The 17,602-nt window shown below is 42.1% G+C and overlaps 1 protein-coding gene across 2 annotated transcripts; it reads left to right on the top strand.

Annotated features, from left to right (window-relative positions):
- ZNF142 (zinc finger protein 142) lies at nucleotides 1-17,602 on the top strand. 2 transcript variants are annotated; one of them, XM_039348777.1, is made up of 10 exons: nucleotides 1-147; nucleotides 520-600; nucleotides 4,280-4,500; nucleotides 5,906-5,995; nucleotides 6,084-6,602; nucleotides 8,448-9,260; nucleotides 10,702-10,879; nucleotides 11,843-15,050; nucleotides 16,441-16,546; nucleotides 16,936-17,602. In XM_039348777.1, the coding sequence occupies exons 3-10, from the start codon at nucleotides 4,326-4,328 to the stop codon at nucleotides 17,421-17,423; spliced, it is 5,577 nt and encodes a 1,858-aa protein (XP_039204711.1). In that variant the 5' UTR covers nucleotides 1-147; nucleotides 520-600; nucleotides 4,280-4,325; the 3' UTR covers nucleotides 17,424-17,602. The 2 variants fall into 2 exon arrangements, with proteins under 2 accessions (XP_039204711.1, XP_039204710.1); XM_039348776.1 differs by having other exon boundaries at nucleotides 4,280-4,581.

The raw sequence follows: 17,602 nt of genomic DNA, 5'->3' as shown, positions 1-17,602 counted from the left end.
ATAGAGTTGCTCGAGGAGAGCGCGGACGAAGCAACAACAAAGAGGGAGGGGGAGAGAGGCTAGAGAGGAAAAGATGGGTGCTTTCCTACCGGCGCGGGGAAGGAAGAATCGTTGAGACACGGTGCCTGGAGTGGGAAGCCGGGCATTGTAAGTGGTGAGGAGGGGAGAGGCGAGAGGAAGCGCGAGTCAGGACCGGTGTTTTTGTCGAGGGAAGGCAATGGAGCTATCCTGGGGCGGAGGGGGAAATAGGTAGCCAGAAAGGCAGAGGACCAAATTGGCTTTTTTCGGGAGGGGGGTGGTGACGGGGTGGGTTTCTGTGCTGCTCTCGAGGATCTCTTATGCTTAAGGGATTTTTGAACGTGGGTACTACAATGGAGGGCTCTGTTAGGGGCCTGAAGAGGAGCAGGCCCTGGCTCCAGTTGAGATTCGTTAGTCCTATAGAATTGGCTGTTTGTCATTCGGATTCAGAAAATGCTGTCATCAAATTGGTGGTTTTGTATCCTTTCTCTTGCACTTCAGAGACTGATAAGAATGGTTCATGCCTGGCATACAGAATCCAGAAGGTTGCAGAAAAAGCCCACGAGAAGAAGAGGAAACTGGGTGTGTGAGTTAATCCTTTTCCTCTTGCCTAATGAGATGGCTACTGTTCTTAATCACCAATGCTGCTTTTATTATAATAACTATTAAAACAATATAGAAAACCTCTGTATCACCTAATTCTCAACATCTCAGAGCAGCTTGAAAGTATATAGAAGAGATACCATGAAGGAATCCTGTGTCCAGGAAATAAAAGTATAGGGTAATGTGCATATATACATAGTCCTCAATTTACAGCCATTCATTTAGGGACCAATTGAAGTTACAGTGGCACTGAAAATGTGACTTGTGACCAGTTTTCATACTTACAACTTTGCAGCATTCCCATGGTCACGTGATCAAAATTTGGTTGCTTGATAACTGGCATGTATTTATGACAGTTGCACTGTCCTGAGATCATGTGATCACCATTTGTAATCTTCCCAGCTGGCTTCTGACAAGCAAAGACAGTGGGGGAAACCAGATTCACGTAACAACTGCAGTGATTCCCTTAAGTGTGGCAGAAAAGGTTGTAAAATGGGATACAACTTGCTTAACAACTGTCTTCTTAGCTATAGAAATTTTGGGCTCCATTGTCATACGTTGACAGGACTACCTGTATATATAATGTACAGTATGGACAGAACCTGGTGAAGCTGATTGGCTCCAGGGTGACAAAGGAGTGTGACAAGTCTGTACTTTCATCTTATGTATTCAAGTCTATATGCTAAATATATATTAACAGAGATTGGATTGAAAGAAGATGAGTGTGGTTTTAAAATTGGAGGAAGAAACATCAATAACCTGTGCTATACTGATAACCAAAAATGCAAAGAATCTGCAAGCTCTAGTCATAAATGTCAAGGAGCAAAAATGAGACTAAAATTAAATATAAAAAAGATCAAATTAATGACGTAACCCAATCAGCCTTAGAATTGACAATGAAGATATTGAAGTGGTGGATAGCTCCTGCCTTTTAGCTCAATGATCAACAATAAAGGAACCAGCAGTCAAAAAATATGTTGTAGACTGGCCCTTGGTAGAGCAGCTGTAAACTTCTTAGAAAAGATATTGAAATGCCATGATATGGCTTTACATACAAATATCAGAATCATGCAAGCCGTGATATTCCCTGTGACATTCTATGGAAGTGAAAGTTGGACTTTGAAGAAGCTGGATAGAAAGAGTTTTGTTGTTTTTAAACTTTGGTGTTGGAAAAGATACCTGAGAATTCCATGGACAAACAAAAAAACAAGCCAATGGCTCTTTGAACAAATCAATTCAGAATTCTCACTTGAAGCACAAGTGACCAGGCTCAAATTATCTTACTTTGGACACATTATCTGAAGATTCAGCTCTCTGAAAAAGGCTCTAATTCTGGGAAAGATGGAGGGAAACAAAAGAAGAGAACTAACAGCAAGATGGATGAACTCAGTTATAGTAGCAATGAGTACATTGTTGGAATACCTGAAAGACCAGGTTAGGGACAGATCATCTTGGAGATAATCTGTATGGTCACTAAGTGTTGATAATGACTTGGTGGCACATAATCATGGTGAAATATTCTTTCCGCAGAAATTGCAATGCATGTAACTGTAAACCATACCCTTCACTTTTCCTGATAGAATTATTTATTGTTTGCAAATATACGTGCCACTTCCACATCTTAGCCAGCAGCCATTTATATTCATTTGGTCTGGAACCTGTTCTTTAAACAATCATGTTTGTGACTAAATCACTCAGCCTTTCTATAACATCAAGTATAGTGTAGATTAATTTCTGAGAATGCAGATCAAAAATATTAAACACCTTTGGCTGGCTCTTGTGTCTGTAGTCTATGAAATTACTTAAGAGCAGTCTTTCAGTTAAATACATGTTTGCATGCTAATGTGATTTCTATACTATAAAGTAGCCCTTCATCAATAATACAATTAATTAGTTGAACCAAACAGATCAGGAATGGCTATAGTTGAGTAATGAATGGGTCACTGAATGCTAGGCTTTAGAAAAATATGTAAATAATTAAAATAATTATGTAAGTAATTCAAGAAATGGCTTTATTAGGATTATGAAATAGATAAATAAATAAATGCATACAGAAATGATTATAAGAGGCATTTAAAAAGATAGTAATGAGCTATCTGCTAGAGTGAAAAAAGCAAGCAAAATTATGCTTATTCTTTGGATTGAAATTAAAAATGTATATATAATAAACCTACCTTGGGGTGAGCTTCCTCAGCTCAGGCTAGTGGTTCTCAACCTGTGGGTCGGGACCCCATTTGGGGTCGAACGACCATTTCACGGGGGTCGCCAAACAACGCAGTCCGCCATTTTTTTCCCCCTTTTCCTTAGCTGTGCTACTCCCTTTTATTCTGTTGGCTTTTGAAAACCAATAGAATAAACTCTCTTGAATAGAGTCTAATTCTATTGGCTTTCAAAAGCCAATAGGAATTGTCCAGGCTGTCTCTGCCCTGCTGAGCCCGCCAAAAGTCCCATTCTGCAAACGTGCTGCACCAGTTGAATAGTCCTCGACTTACGACCGGTTGAGTAGTCCTCGACTTACGACCGGTTGGGGGTCACGGCATTAAAAAGGTTGAGAACCACTGAGTTAGACTGTGTGTATTAGCATGCCTGTTGATAAATCAGACTTTATATAACACACTGTGATTTCTTTAATTATAGTTTGTATGAAATACCAGAATTGACTCATCTTACATAAAAAACAGTATGTCATAGATTATGATGTACAAGCTGGAACAATGGGATTCTCACATAAAATGCTAAACTAGGATCAAGCAAATTATATCATAATTTAATATGCAATGTAAATCCACTTATTATATCTGAATCCATCAACAATCTGTGATAACATACTAGTGCATTCCAGCTTTAATTTGAAAATATTGATAGAAGACGTCTTAGCCCTTCCCTTTTCATCTTGACTTCATGAGATTAAAACAATGTCTCTTTTTTTCCAAATCCCTTATAATCCTTGTTTGCCCCAATTTAAAATCCTATGTATTTACAGTTAAACTATGTCAGTGGAAATCCTCATGGGTGTAAATTCAGGTTACACTTATTTGCGAGTGTTAGTATGAAAACCATTGTGTTTGTACCTGTACAATTATTTCCTCTTTTATGTAGTCCATTGGAAGATCAAAGTACTGAATTATTTCACATACTATATCAACTGCCCTCCTGCATTTTCTTCTACACAGGTGTGGCTACTAGCAATACTGAACAATTATAGCTGTTAACAATATATTTCTTTATTGCAGTTATTGATGTCCCACCTTTAAAGACACTAATCCTTTCAAAGCATTTAGAATCTATATAAATAACTACAAATAAAATGCGGGAAATGTTGAAAAGCAAGTAAATGTCTAGTATCTTTTCTGCAGGGCAGATGGTAGTAATAGCCCTAAAAGGGAAGGCAGAGTTTAGCTAAGGAGGCCTTGTCCCTTCCTCTCTAAATATCTTCTGCCACAGCTAACTTAGCAAATCCCCTGTGGGAAGGGGAAGAAGTTATCACAAATACTATTCCAGGATAGTTGTCATCTGCCTTCCTCTGGTTTTTTTTTTTCTCCTTTGTTAATATTGGGTATTATCAGTCCATTCTGTATTCATCTTCCTTAGAAACACTATATGTATCCTTATTTATTTCCCTTTAGAAGACTATTTGATTTTTGTGTGTCTTTAACAGGATCTATATCTGTATGTCATGGTGTAAAGCTATTTGAGGAAAGACAATGAGCAGAGGAGCAGTAGCAACAGAATCCATTGGAGACGACAGAATGAGTGGGCTTTGCCAAGAGCTGTTATTACCTGGCTCAGGAATTACAGGAAATGAAGACAGCCATGGCATCTCAAGTGAAAATCTACCAGTGGGACAGAATTTGCTCTTAACAGAGGCTTCTGTTGTAGGTACAGAAACAGGTGGTATTGAAATATTTGTAGAAACCATGAGTAGCACCATGGCTGTCAACAATCCAGATAGCCCAACAGGTATGTTGTACAAAGATAGATTATTTCACATTCACACAGCACTGTCTTAGGCCTAAAGATATTTACCCATGTAGTAGGACTGTATTGATATCCTTCTCATCTTCTCATCTTTCCTATTGCCTTCTATTGGGATCTGTGATTTATCACTTATTGTATCTTATGACTAATGATTGTAACTATGATCTATGACAGGGGTATCAAAGTGCCGGCCCATGGGCCGGACGCATCACGAGGAAAGGGCACCCACCCCATTGCCAGCAATGGGGAAAAAGTTCCGATATGTCGCGCGACGTCACATGACATCGCGAGTTTGACATGTTTGATCTATGATATAGAACATGTCGCTTTGTTGTTGTATGCACACTGAGAGCTTATGCACCAGAGACAAATTCCTTGTGTGTCCCCTCACACTTGGCCAATCAAGAATTCTATTCTATTCTACTCTACTCTACTCTACTCGACTCGACTCGACTCGACTCTACTTTACTCGACTCTACTCTACTCTACTCTACTCTACTCTACTCTATTCTATTCTATTCTATTCTATTCTATTCTATTCTATTCTATTCTATTCTATTCTATTCTATTCCAAACTACAATTGGTCCATAATATGATGGCAAGATTATGGGGTCAGGTTCCACAATTCTGAAGTAATGCCTCTCATGAAGTTGCTGCACTTACTATCAATAGGTTTCTTGGTCCAATTCAGTGTACCTACAAAACCCTGTATAATAACACCAGGTTACATAAGCCATTGACTTGATGGAATTGAATTTGCCTGTCTGGTGATAGTATATTGGAAAAGCTGTTAAAATTCTCCCTTCTCTCTAAAGTAAAAGGAGGTGGATGAATCCATAAGCCTCTTCTGTAGTAACCCCCATACTTTGGAACTATGTACCTCCTGAAATACTTAAAGTTGTCCCTGTCTCTCTCCCCCCCCCCCATCAACTAGTGTGTTTTTTAGAAGATCTGTGAAGGAAGCTTTATTTCAGTCCTAACATTTCCATCCATTTTAGAAGAGATTATTCCTGTTGTTTTTTTAAACATTGTATTGTATTATAATCTTGTTTTTGAACATAGCTATTGGAACCTGTTGCAAGGGAAGCTTAACCCACAAATCCCTTTGATGCCAATGCCGTTTATTAAAATAAATGATAATAGTGTTTTGATGTAGTTCCTAGAGAAGATTATTCATGGTCATTGTTCCTGATGGACCTTAGAAGAATTGAATGTTTGTACTAGGTTTATAACTACTGGTACTGAGAGGTGAAAGGGAGAGGCTTGTTTGTTTTTTAATATAAAATGTTAACTTTTTTTTCCCAGAGGTCTTAGTCAAAGTTGTGGAACTCTATTTTTGTGAACATTGTGGACGAAGCTTCCCTGATCCCAGCCTTCTCTCCCAGCATCAGTGTGGTGAGCTTTTCAGATGACAATTTGCAAAACTTCCCTCATCTCCAAGGGTTATCATTATGCCTCACTAATTAAAACTTACCTGTTTCAGGAGAACAGTCAACTGTTGGTCAGGCAGAAGGGCAGAACTTTCTGGATGGAAGCCGACAAGACCCTCAGTTCTGCACTGAACCTCTCCTGTGTCCTATATGTCAAATGGAATTTGCACTGCCTACTGAGCTGAAAGAGCACTTTAAGGAGCACCACAAACCTCAGGGTGCCCAAGCCTGTCCTGAGGAGGGCTGTCAGTATAGTTCAGAGGATCGCAAGGAGCTCCGAGGACACCTTCAGCATGCTCACCAGGTATCACCAATAGCCTGTACATACCGTGGCTGCCCAGTTTTGTTCCGAAACCATGAGGACATGGAGCTTCATCGTAGGAACCACTTCCCATTTCATTGTGACCATTGTGACTTTATCAGTGCAAACATTAAGCAGTTTGGGCTACATAGGCAAATCCATCTGGATGAAGCTATACAGCAGGACATAGAGACGGTTGCTGAAAACGTGGAGGGCAAATTCCCTGCCATAATGAAAAAGGGATTGACGGATAATCTGCTTCTAAACACAGGTAATCATACACTCTGAACTTGACTAGGGTGAATGGAAAGGAATATTGTGGAATGATGTACCTTATTCTGTACCCCTTTGTACAAATATTGCAAATTTACATTAATTAAGAGAAATGTAATTTGAAAAATGGTAAAATTAATAGGGATGATAGTTGAAACGATAGGGTTAACAAGAGCAGTTTCAGGGGAATATGGAAATTAAAAGCAGTTTCTTTTTGAGAGCGCTTTAATATTTAATCTTCATTTGTGCTAAATACCCTAATTTCCACCTGATATACACCATCTTTAACCCTTTTTGGTTCTTGTTTCTGTAATTAGTTATTTTTACTTGCAGTAAGCAGTTCCTTGCATACCCCATGCCAGAGTGAGAGTATGGAATAAATACAAATCCAGGTTAAAATACCTTTATGGACCTCAGCACAGGAAGCATTTTGTAGAAGAGGCATAGCAGATAGGGCGAAATGGCTAACAAGATTTATTAATACAGGGAGATAGAGAACTAAAGTTTGGAGAACAATTGACTGTAGAAAGACTGAGTTTTCAATGGTTCTCATGCACCGTTAAAAGTTTATGGATAAAAAGACAATTGGAATTGAAAAATACAAGAGAGAATTTGAAATTGAATTATGCACAAATGATAAATATGTAATAGCAAAAATTGTATAAACCTTTGTTAAGATTTGAAACAGAAAAAGACAAAATGGGCTATTAATTTTAGATATGACAGAGATGGACACTTGGGAGAGAATGTGGGTAATGATATTAAATTTATATTATGTCATAATATAAGAGACATTTTTAATAACATGGTGTAATATTGCTATATGACACCAGAGAATGTACAAAAATATTTTAAAGTTCTTGCAAGGTGGACTTGTGAGAATGCTAAGAAACTTTGAATACAAATTTATAGAATCATGCAAAGGATTTTAAAAGTTAATATTGTGAGGAAACTAGAATCTTTTTATTGGGATCTATGTACAATGAAGTGGAAAAGACATATAGTAGATTGATTTTGTGTACAGTAATTATTGTGTACATAGCAATGGAGGAATAATGAAATCCCACAGTGAAAAAATTGATTGTGAAAATGTCAGAATTTGCCCAAATGACAAAACTGATCTGTTTGGTCAGAGAGAAAAACAGTCTGGAAACCTTATGTGGATTTTTTTGCTGAAAGAAGAAAAGACAGAAGAAGAACTTTATGGATTTGAAGATTAAGAAAGATGTGGATTAAATAAAGTGTTGAAGAGGTTTGAATAACATCTAATAGGGAGGAGGATAATAAGATTATAATTAATTATTGTAATTGTTGAAAAGAAGATCGGAAATCATTTAAACAAATGTCATTTTTTTTCTGGAGTAAAATAGGATGCTGTGTAAAATAACTACTTTCTAGTAGGTATTGACAAATTTTCAGATTGCCTCTAAATCAGTGGTCCCCAACCTTTGCGGCTTGGCTACCCGGCTGGAGAGGGAGAGGGGAACCAGGTCGTGCGAGCGGTGGGCTGGTGCTCATACACACAGTTTGATCTGCACAAGTGGCAGGGCCAGCAGGCACACACATGTGTGTGCAGCTTGACTTGTGAGAGTTAAGCTCGGCACACATGTGCATGTGGCCCGATTCCGAATAGGCCATGGCCTAGTAATGGGCCGCAGCCCAGGGATTGGGGACCCCTGCTCTAAATCACCCCGGAGCTTAATAGTAACATGGAGTTCTATAAGAAGAAACATGAAAAGTGATTCCTATTCAAAAAGCTGATTGTTCCTCGAAGTGAGACAAAGCACAAAACAGGCTTCTACTTTTCATTTTTCTGTAATGAACTGCGATTTGTCTTGTGCAGGAAATGTCACCGAGGAGTCCAAATATTTGTTCAAGACCCACATGTGCCCAGAATGTAAGCGTTGTTTCAAGAAGCGGACCCACTTGGTAGAACATCTTCACCTCCACTTCCCAGACCCCAGGCTGCAGTGCCCAAATTGTCAGAAATTCTTCACTAGCAAGAGCAAACTGAAGATCCACATGATGCGTGAAACCGGAGAGAAAACCCATCGCTGTCCATTGTGCCACTACAGCTCAGTTGAGAAGAATGCCCTCAACAGGCACATGGCCAGTATGCATGAGGGCATCTCCAATTTCTATTCAGATGTATACTCTTGTCCTGTGTGCAAAGAGAAGTTTAAACTAAGCCAGACCCTCAAGGAACATCTGAAGACCCACAAGACAGAGCCCAAGCAATTGAGCTGCTTTCAGACTGGCTGCAGTTACACCACGGAAGATCGCAAGGAGTTTCTGAGGCACGTCAAGGAGGTTCACGGCATTAAAGCAGTGGAGTGCAAGTATTATGCCTGCTCTCTGCTTTTCCCCTCGATGGAGATTATGGAGACACATCGTAAAACCCATTATGCCTTCCATTGCCAACAGTGTGACTTTATTTGTTCCAACAAGCATGTCTTCCGCAAGCATAAAAAGCAAGGCCACCCAGGGAATGAGGAGCTCCAGTGCAGTTTCTGCTCCTTTGCCACATTTAACTCGGTGGAATTCCACGATCACGTTGGCAAGATGCATGCCAGTGAGAAGATCCACAAATGCACAGAATGTGGCTTTGCCACCGCACACAAGAGGGTTCTCATCCGCCATATGCTTCTCCATACAGGCAAGTGTCCTTCCCAATTCGATGATACTTAACATGTGTACAAATATATCCTTACCCTCTACTTTTGTTTTTCTCCAAAAGAGCTTTGCAAGTCAGGCCCTGTAATCCAGAATTCAGCATTGCAGGTGTCGGTTATTGGCTTTTCATAATTTATATCCGTGGGTAAGCTGGGAATTGGAGAGTTTCTTTGGCCCTTTTTCCTCCCAGGATCAAATTCTGGTATATACCTTTTCCAATTTTACGCGGGAGAAAACCCGAATAACCAAAGACCTACATACAAACACCCACGAAAACCTCAGAAAACACACACACACACACACACACACACACACACACACACACACACACATAACAGAATAATCAGAGAAGCCATCAAGATAGAAAAACGCCCACACAGCATGAACAAACGAGATGATACCTCCCGCCTACCAGCCATTTGGAAACCTGTCCTTATTGACAAACGAGTCCCTAACACAAAGAATGACACCAGACCCACACTCACGAAAGCCACACAGGATGTCACCACCACACGTCCACGCAAAAAGCAAACCCAAACCCACACCGATGATGAGGCACGACCACAAACCAGAAGCCAGACCACAGCTGCATCATTAGCCACTTTAAACCCCTCCAATCCATACATGAAGCAAACTGACACCCACCATGAAGATGAGGCACGACCACGAACGCGAAGCCAAACAATAGCAATGCTCACCATCTCACATCCCCCTGCAACTCAGATTAACCTGAGCACAACAAAGCCCCCACCCAAACAGAACACTCCCCCACCCAGTCACAGCACAGCCAACCCCCCCCCCATCCAATCAGAGCATAGCCAAGCTCTCATCCAATCAGAACACACTTCCATCCAATCAGAACACAGCCAAGCTCTCATCCAATCAGTTCATACCCCCACTGGCAGTTAAAAGGAAGAAACAGCTACGATCACACATTGCCCCTAGAAGCACGAAGCCAGAAACATCAGCCTGAAGATGACGAATGAGACTTCGTTGAAACGTCGTCAAGACACTTCCAATTTGACGCGGGAGAACCCGAATAACAAAGATATATATATATATATATATATACTGATGTTTTGTCTGTCTGTGTGTGTGTGTGTGTGTGTTATATATTACTTTAATGCTTTTAGCTAGCTGAGCAGGGAAGCCTGGGAAAAAATGTTGTTTAAGTTCTCTCATTAAATTATCCTATTTCCTTAACCCTAGCTTCCTGAAAATACTTAGCTTTTGCATCTCAGTTTTGGTCTCACCCAACCTGTGCAAGATCTGTACTATTCTAGTCTCTGTGAGAAGTCCTAGGTCTGTTTTCAGGGGGGAGGGGGCAGAAGGGGGCAGAATTCAACTCCATTTTAAATTTAATCTGCTGACTTCAAGGGGCACGACCATCGACCCACAGCTTCGGGTTTGCTCTGTGACTTTAGGAGAGAAGCCTCACAAATGCCAACTCTGTGACTTCACTTGCCGAGATGTGAGCTACCTTTCCAAGCACATGCTGACCCACTCTGACGATAAGAACTACATGTGCACAGAATGTGGCTATGTGACAAAGTGGAAGCACTACTTGAATGTTCACATGCGGAAACACACGGGCGATCTCAGGTATTTGGCAGCCTCCTCCTTACCACTTGAGCTTATTTCTAAATAAATAAAGGCTAGAATTGATTGGACACCATATCTATAGGGTGAAATCATTTCCATAATCTCTAAAGTCCCAGCATGGGTATGGTTTAAAACTGGATATAATGCAATTACGAAATATCATGCAAAAATCAAAGACGGAGCAAGATTTCTGGTTAAGATAAATTGAACTATTGCATGAATTGGATGCCTGCTCCGGTGTCAGGATGGTAACCTGTATATTTCAACCCACTAGTATCTGGGAGTACTTGCCTGTGATAAAAGCAATAAAAATATTAGCATTATTTGAGGGAGAATGTTTTGGTTTGGTTGTGGTTTTCTTGTTGGATTTATATTCTTTCTTTCTTGCAGTAACTATTTATCTTGAGTAGTTCAGATTATGGTGAAGTCTATTGCATTCCTGCATTACAATGTTAATAAGAATAAATTCACCTCTTAGGATTGGAAGTGCAAAGGGAAAAAAATCTAATTTCAACCTGGTGCTATTTAAATACCTTGGAGAAAGCTGTTCTGAGTTTTTACTTTCAAGCTAAGGGAAGCTGTACATTTCTAGTCATTGAACTGAACTTTGTTAAAAACCACAACGAGAGGTAGGAGCTTTAGGCCGGGGCAGCCCTTTTCAAATCCCAGCTCCTCTGTGAAACGGTTCCGCGAACCCCGACAAGCCATTTTCTTCTGCCTGTTTTCCAGTTTGCAAATAAAGAGCTAAAATCATTAGTTTTAAGTTTTGTGAGTGGTAGTGATTGTAACTGCTGTAAAGCAAAGTAGTTTTTGGTTAGTTAATCTTAGCCTGTGGAAGGCTATGCCGGTTGGGAATTTGGAGAATTGTCTGTCCCAACATTTCTGGAGAACCATCAGATTTGGAAAGGTTGACTGTGCTGATGTTTTGTCTCAATCTCTGATTCACTCTTGTTCTTATACCAGGTACCAATGTAACCAGTGTCCCTATCGTTGCCATCGGGCTGATCAACTGAGCAGCCACAAGTTGCGCCATCAGGGCAAGTCTTTGATTTGTGAGATCTGCGGCTTTGCTTGCAAGCGCAAATACGAGCTGCAGAAGCACATGAAGTCCAAACATTCCCAGGATTATCAGATACCCATTTTTCAGTGCCAATATTGCAGCTACCAGACTAAATACAAGCAAGCCCTGCTGAACCACGAGAACTGCAAGCATACCAAACAGAGAGAATTCTGTTGTGCCCTGTGCACTTACCGTACTTTCAGCAACACTAGTCTCTTTTTCCATAAGCGGAAGGTTCACGGCTATGTGCCTGGCGACAAAGGCTGGCAGGAGAACTATGCCAGCAGAGAGCTGGAGGTTTCCTCTACTGAAGTGCTGCTTAGCTACAACCTTGCCATGACTCTGCATTCGGAGTCGAGTCCCTCTCTGCCTGGGAAAGAACCATGTCAGGATAAACACAAACTCCCTGCTTTGGAGGCCCAGGAAGAAAACCTCCCTCAGAAGCCCCTCTGTTCAGATGAAGGCAGCACTGAGACGGAAAGAGAAGAATCGGCGGGAGAACAAGATTATAAGAACACAGACGTGGTTTCTTCCAAAGTCGCCTCTGTGAATGCGTCTTCTGAGAGTCCAGAGGAGCTGGGCAAGTCTGCTCAAAGTTGCATCCTGCACTTAGAGCCCTTGTGTGACTCGGAGCCAGCTTTGGAGCAGCTGGCGAAAGGAGCACCTGCAGCTTTGTCGGAGAATGAAAAAGCTCTAAACGGCCAGGAAGTAGAATCCACTTATCAAGTGTTGGGTTCCAAGGATTCACTTCTCCTGGAGGAGAGTGAACCCACCCTCGAAGATATTCCCGAATTTGAAGACGAAGCAGAGATCCGCGACAGCGCAGATTTGGAGAAAAATAACAACTTTGATACTGGTGGAAATAGAGAAAAAGATGCTCTTCAGAATTTAAAGGACAGTAGCGGTGATAGCCAGAATGCTGAACTTTTGCAGATACCGCTTAGTTCTGAGCAGAACTTAGGATACAAAGAGTCAGAGCCTTGGTCAGGGGTGCTAAAACAAGGTCCCCTCCAACCTGAGAGTAGCCCTGAAACCTCCCTTGCTCCAGAAGACGCACTTTCTTCAGAAGAGGGTTTTCAGTCAGAATCAGTGCTTAAAGCTTTAAGGAGGCAGGACAAAGAGCAGGCGGAAACCTTGGTCCTTGAAGGCAGAGTGCAGATGTTGGTAGTCCAGTCCAAGAGTCAGGTCTTCAAATGTGAGAAATGTTCCTACATCACCAGGAAGGAGAAGTCAATGTTGGTGCACTGCAAAGCTGATTGCCAAAGCAAGAAATGCCCTTTGGTGTGCCAGGAGTGTGGAGCCACCTTTAAGCAGCAGAGAGGACTGAATACTCATCTCCGTAAGAAATGTCCAATTCTAATAAAAAAGAACAGTGGAAGTGCAGTTTTCTTAGAGCAGCCTGCTGCTGTACTGCCCTGCAGCAGGACTCTGGAAAGAATAGCAATCAGAAAGAATAGTACAGGAATCCTAGATGAGGCAGAGATAAACAACCTGCCAGAAGCTTCCTGGGAAGTAGAACTCAGGCCTGTTAATGCTGAATCTATGCCTACCGTACTTCCTGATGCACCATCTTTGGCCATCAGCCTGCAGGATAAGTCATCTCATCGTGATTCTGAACCTGTGGTAGAAGAAACCTTGTCAGAGACTGTGACAGGGGCTGCCAGCCGTGTCTCAGAGAGATACTTCCTGGAACAAGGCAAGTTCCATTGTAAGTCCTGTTCCTTCCTCTGTTCAAGAGAATCCACCATCCGCTCTCACGTAGAGGATAGCTGCCGTGGCTTGGAACAGTTCTGGTGTCTTCTGTGCTGCAAGCCTTTTCGTTCTAAGAGAGCGCTCAAGATCCACCAGTCAGAGGGACATGCTGAAGCTCTCCTGCCTAGCCTGCTTGAAGGGTCTAACAGCACCACATCCCCAGAGGTTGTAGCAGAACAAAGAAATGAACACAGCTGTGAAGAAAAGCACCAACATTCTGAGCTAGCAAGAGTAGTACCTTCACCTCCAGTTACCCCCCATAAGAGACGCCATTTCTCCTGCCCTACCTGCCCTTTCACATGTCACCAGGAACGGGCTTTGAAGACCCACAAAAAGCGTGGCTGCCTGAAGCTGGGTGAGTTTCGCTGCACACTGTGTCCTTTTACCTCCAAGGCTGCTGCAGCTCTACGACTCCACCGCAAGCTCCATCGGAAGTATCTCAAAGCCCGTCCTCAGTTGACCTGCCGCCAGTGTGACTTCACCTGCAAGCAGGTGCGCTGCCTCCGCCAGCATGTCCGCATCAAGCACGAAGGGGTGAAGCCTCACAAGTGCCCTTACTGTGATTTCAGCACCACCCGGCGTTACCGCTTGGATGCCCACCAGTCCTTGCACACCGGCGTGGGCCGCATCGCCTGTACTGCTTGTGGCCAGACGTTTGGCACCAATTCCAAACTGCGCATTCACCACTTACGTGTCCACGAGAAGAAGCCCACCCACTTCTGCCCATTCTGTGACTACAGTGGCTATATCCAGAATGACATCACTCGCCATGTCAGTAGCTGCCATCAAGGGGAGCTGAATTTTGCCTGCTCCCGCTGTGAAGCTCGCTTCAGTTCCGAAACAGCCCTGAAGCAACACACCCTGCGACAGCATGAAGAAAAGATCTCCTATTGCTGTCCTCGATGTGCCTTTGTCTGCCACAGTGAGGCCACCCTCAAGTGCCATATCCAGAAGCAGCACCCACATCTGGAATGTGCCACCTGTAAGGAGACTCTAACTACTCGGGAGGAGTTGGAAGAGCACAAGAAACTCCACTTCAGTCACCGCTGTGACATCTGCAGTTTTGCAGCCAAGGAGCGGCAGCAGTTAGTGAGCCACTATTTGGAGGCCCATGAGCCCTCCGTAGGCGCTGAACCTCCATTCAAATGCACATTCTGTGACTTTGGTTGTCATCATCAGCTGGTCTATGACCATCACATGAAAGGCCATGGTGGCACCCGCGTCTATAAATGCGCTGACTGTGAATACACCACCAAGAACAAGCAAAAGATCACATGGCATATCCGCATCCATACTGGGGAGAAACCTTACAAATGCCACCAGTGCCAGTATGCCTGTGCCGACCCTTCACGCCTCAAGGTGAGAACGTTGGGCAGCTTTGGTGAGTTGATAGTGGAAGGTTGTTGTGGAAGATGTACAAAACCATTTTCCAGGAAATGGGAACTGTGTTGCCATGGCACTCTTTATCAATTGAATAGTCTCTTAGGGATCAGATTTTTCAGGCATTGGAGCAGAAGAAAATACTTGGATCTGGTAGTCTGATCCATAACCCACTTTAAGGAATGGCTTCTCGTTAGGTTGCTTAAATGTCTCCCCATGGTGTCTTGTCTTACAATGTATACGAATAAAGAATTCATTCCTGCTTCTATAATCTGCAGAGATCTGTATTTTCATCTCTTTGTTTTGTGCAGAGCAGATCGACATTTTGTGAACACCCTGGGTGAAGAGCACTTTGGATTGCATCTCTTTCCCTCAGACAAATACAAACTTGGGGTCACCTTTATGATGTAATACTTGATGAACAGATTTGTTTTTCTGATGGAAGGATCTCTGTCTTTATTTTCCACATCAGTCAATTTGATACTGTCTTTGGAGATTAATGAATTTCTTGATATGGGAAAGTAGTTGAATTCAAAATGAAGTGCAGACCTTTTATAGCAACGGACCATTTTGGAAGCCCTACAACTAGGAAATGAGCAAACGTTTCTCACTCTAAAAAGTTTAAAGGTTTTATTAAATTTAAAACTTAAAACTAAAATTTAAAATGTTCACTTAATTTACACTCTGAAAACAGATTGAACTAATCAAGAATGGACTTTTAAAAAAAAAACCCAGCTTAATTCTGGAGCCAAAAAGAAATCTCTAGTTCAGGGGTAGGCTACCTTGGCTCTTTTATGACTTGTGGACTTCAATATCCAGAATTCCTGAACCAGCCATGCTGACTCAGGAATTCTGGGAGTTGAAGTCCACAAGTCATAAAAGAGCCCAGGTTGCCTACCCCTGGCCTAGTGGTATGGCACACTTTTAATAGGGCTGTGCCACCTTGGAAAACGATTTAGCAGTGTTTTGGCTCTTGCATGAGCATAGTATTTGTTTAGTATTTATTAAAGCAGTATGGTTTTATTCATGCTTCTATATAAGCCTTGAAAGAGAAAGGAGCAATTACTCTAAAGAGCCCACTAAGTCTAAGAGAAGAAGTGTGAAGGAACAGCAAATAAGTGTTCTCCTTCTGCAAAGTCTAAAGCACCTGTTCCAAATCATTTTTGAAATTTACTGTTCAGTACTGACTCAGTGTGTTCCATTATTCCACTTTTATACTCAAAGTCCACCAACCAGTTATATCCAAAAAACTGTTGAGTTCTGCCTAGCCCATTCAGCCCCTAAGATTTCAGTCATGTTTATAATACTTGGTGTAAACAGGTAACAGCTTAGTGTCTCATGCACGCCTGACTTTCCTTTCGTTTCTTAGTATCATATGCGTATCCATAAAGAGGAGCGAAAGTATCTTTGCCCGGAATGTGGCTACAAGTGCAAGTGGGTGAATCAGCTGAAGTACCACATGACAAAGCACACAGGTAGGTTTTCACACAAATGAAGTGGGCGTGAGTCTCAGGATCAGACAGGGCTGGGATAAAAATCGCAAGGGGGAAGTTTTGTTTTTTTTAAATTTTTCACTTAAGAATTATCATATTTCCAGTGGCTATTGTGCATGCCTGGAGGTTGAGCTGTTGGATTTCATTTTCATATTGTGCTACCATCTGTTAGTTCTATGCTGCAGCAGTGGGTGATGATCTCTTGAGCTTTCACTTCCCCAGGGCATGAGGTATTCTGCACCTCCAATGGAATTAAGATCCCTTGTAATGGAAATCCACCAAGTGAAAGTTTTGTTTGGATAATATGAAAATATTGTCCCATCTCCGTTTCCGGTGGGGTTTTTTTTTTTTTTTTTCTGTTTCCTGTGTAGGGATCAAGCCTTACCAGTGTGATGAGTGTAAGTACTGTACCAACCGTGCTGATGCCCTGCGTATTCACAAGGAAACACGACATCGTGATGCCCGTTCTTTCATCTGTGAGCAATGCGGGAAGGCCTTCAAGACTCGGTTCCTCCTCAAGACACATCTAAAAAAGCATAGTGAAGAAAAGCCATACATCTGCAACGTGTGTTTCCGTGGTTTCCGGTGGGCAGCTGGCCTGCGGCATCACTATCTCATTCACACAAATGAGCACCCTTTCTTCTGCCGTTTCTGCAGCTACAAGGCAAAGCAGAAGTTCCAAGTGATAAAACATTTGCAGAAGCACCATCCTGAGCGAGAAGAAATAGAAGGGGATCTCAGCAAAGGGGTGGGCAAGGACCCAAGTATTCTTGGTGTCCACCTGCATGATGTTCAGCTTGAGATTTCCTCCTCCAGGCACCTAGAGGAAAGTGTGGCTCAAATGTCTCCACAGGACTAAGGACTTCTACATCAAGACTGCTGTTTCCACGAGCCAAAATTGGGTGGAAGTTCTTATCCAGCAGTATGTGAGGTCTGGCTTGAGATGCTTGGTTACCACCTGTCTGTTCTCTCGTGTTTATATTTATCTCTGTATATGGGATGTAAAATATGTGATTATATAAAAGCTATTTCCTTTGA

The sequence above is a fragment of the Crotalus tigris genome, unplaced genomic scaffold (assembly GCF_016545835.1).
Source record: "Crotalus tigris isolate CLP2741 ecotype Arizona unplaced genomic scaffold, ASM1654583v1 scf7180000018173.423308, whole genome shotgun sequence".
In the NCBI taxonomy this organism is placed as follows: domain Eukaryota; kingdom Metazoa; phylum Chordata; class Lepidosauria; order Squamata; family Viperidae; genus Crotalus; species Crotalus tigris.
The sequence above is the reverse complement of the archived record's forward strand: the minus strand, read 5'-3'. Positions and strand labels throughout refer to the sequence as shown.

Excerpts from the sequence above, each read along its gene's own strand:
- ZNF142 (XM_039348776.1), top strand. The coding sequence starts at position 4,326 with ATGAGCAGAGGAGCAGTAGCAACAGAATCCATTGGAGACGACAGAATG. Across the intron at positions 9,261-10,701 it reads CCATATGCTTCTCCATACAG|GAGAGAAGCCTCACAAATGC; the intron begins GCAAGTGTCCTT and ends CTGTGACTTTAG. Across the intron at positions 16,547-16,935 it reads CCACATGACAAAGCACACAG|GGATCAAGCCTTACCAGTGT; the intron begins GTAGGTTTTCAC and ends TTTCCTGTGTAG.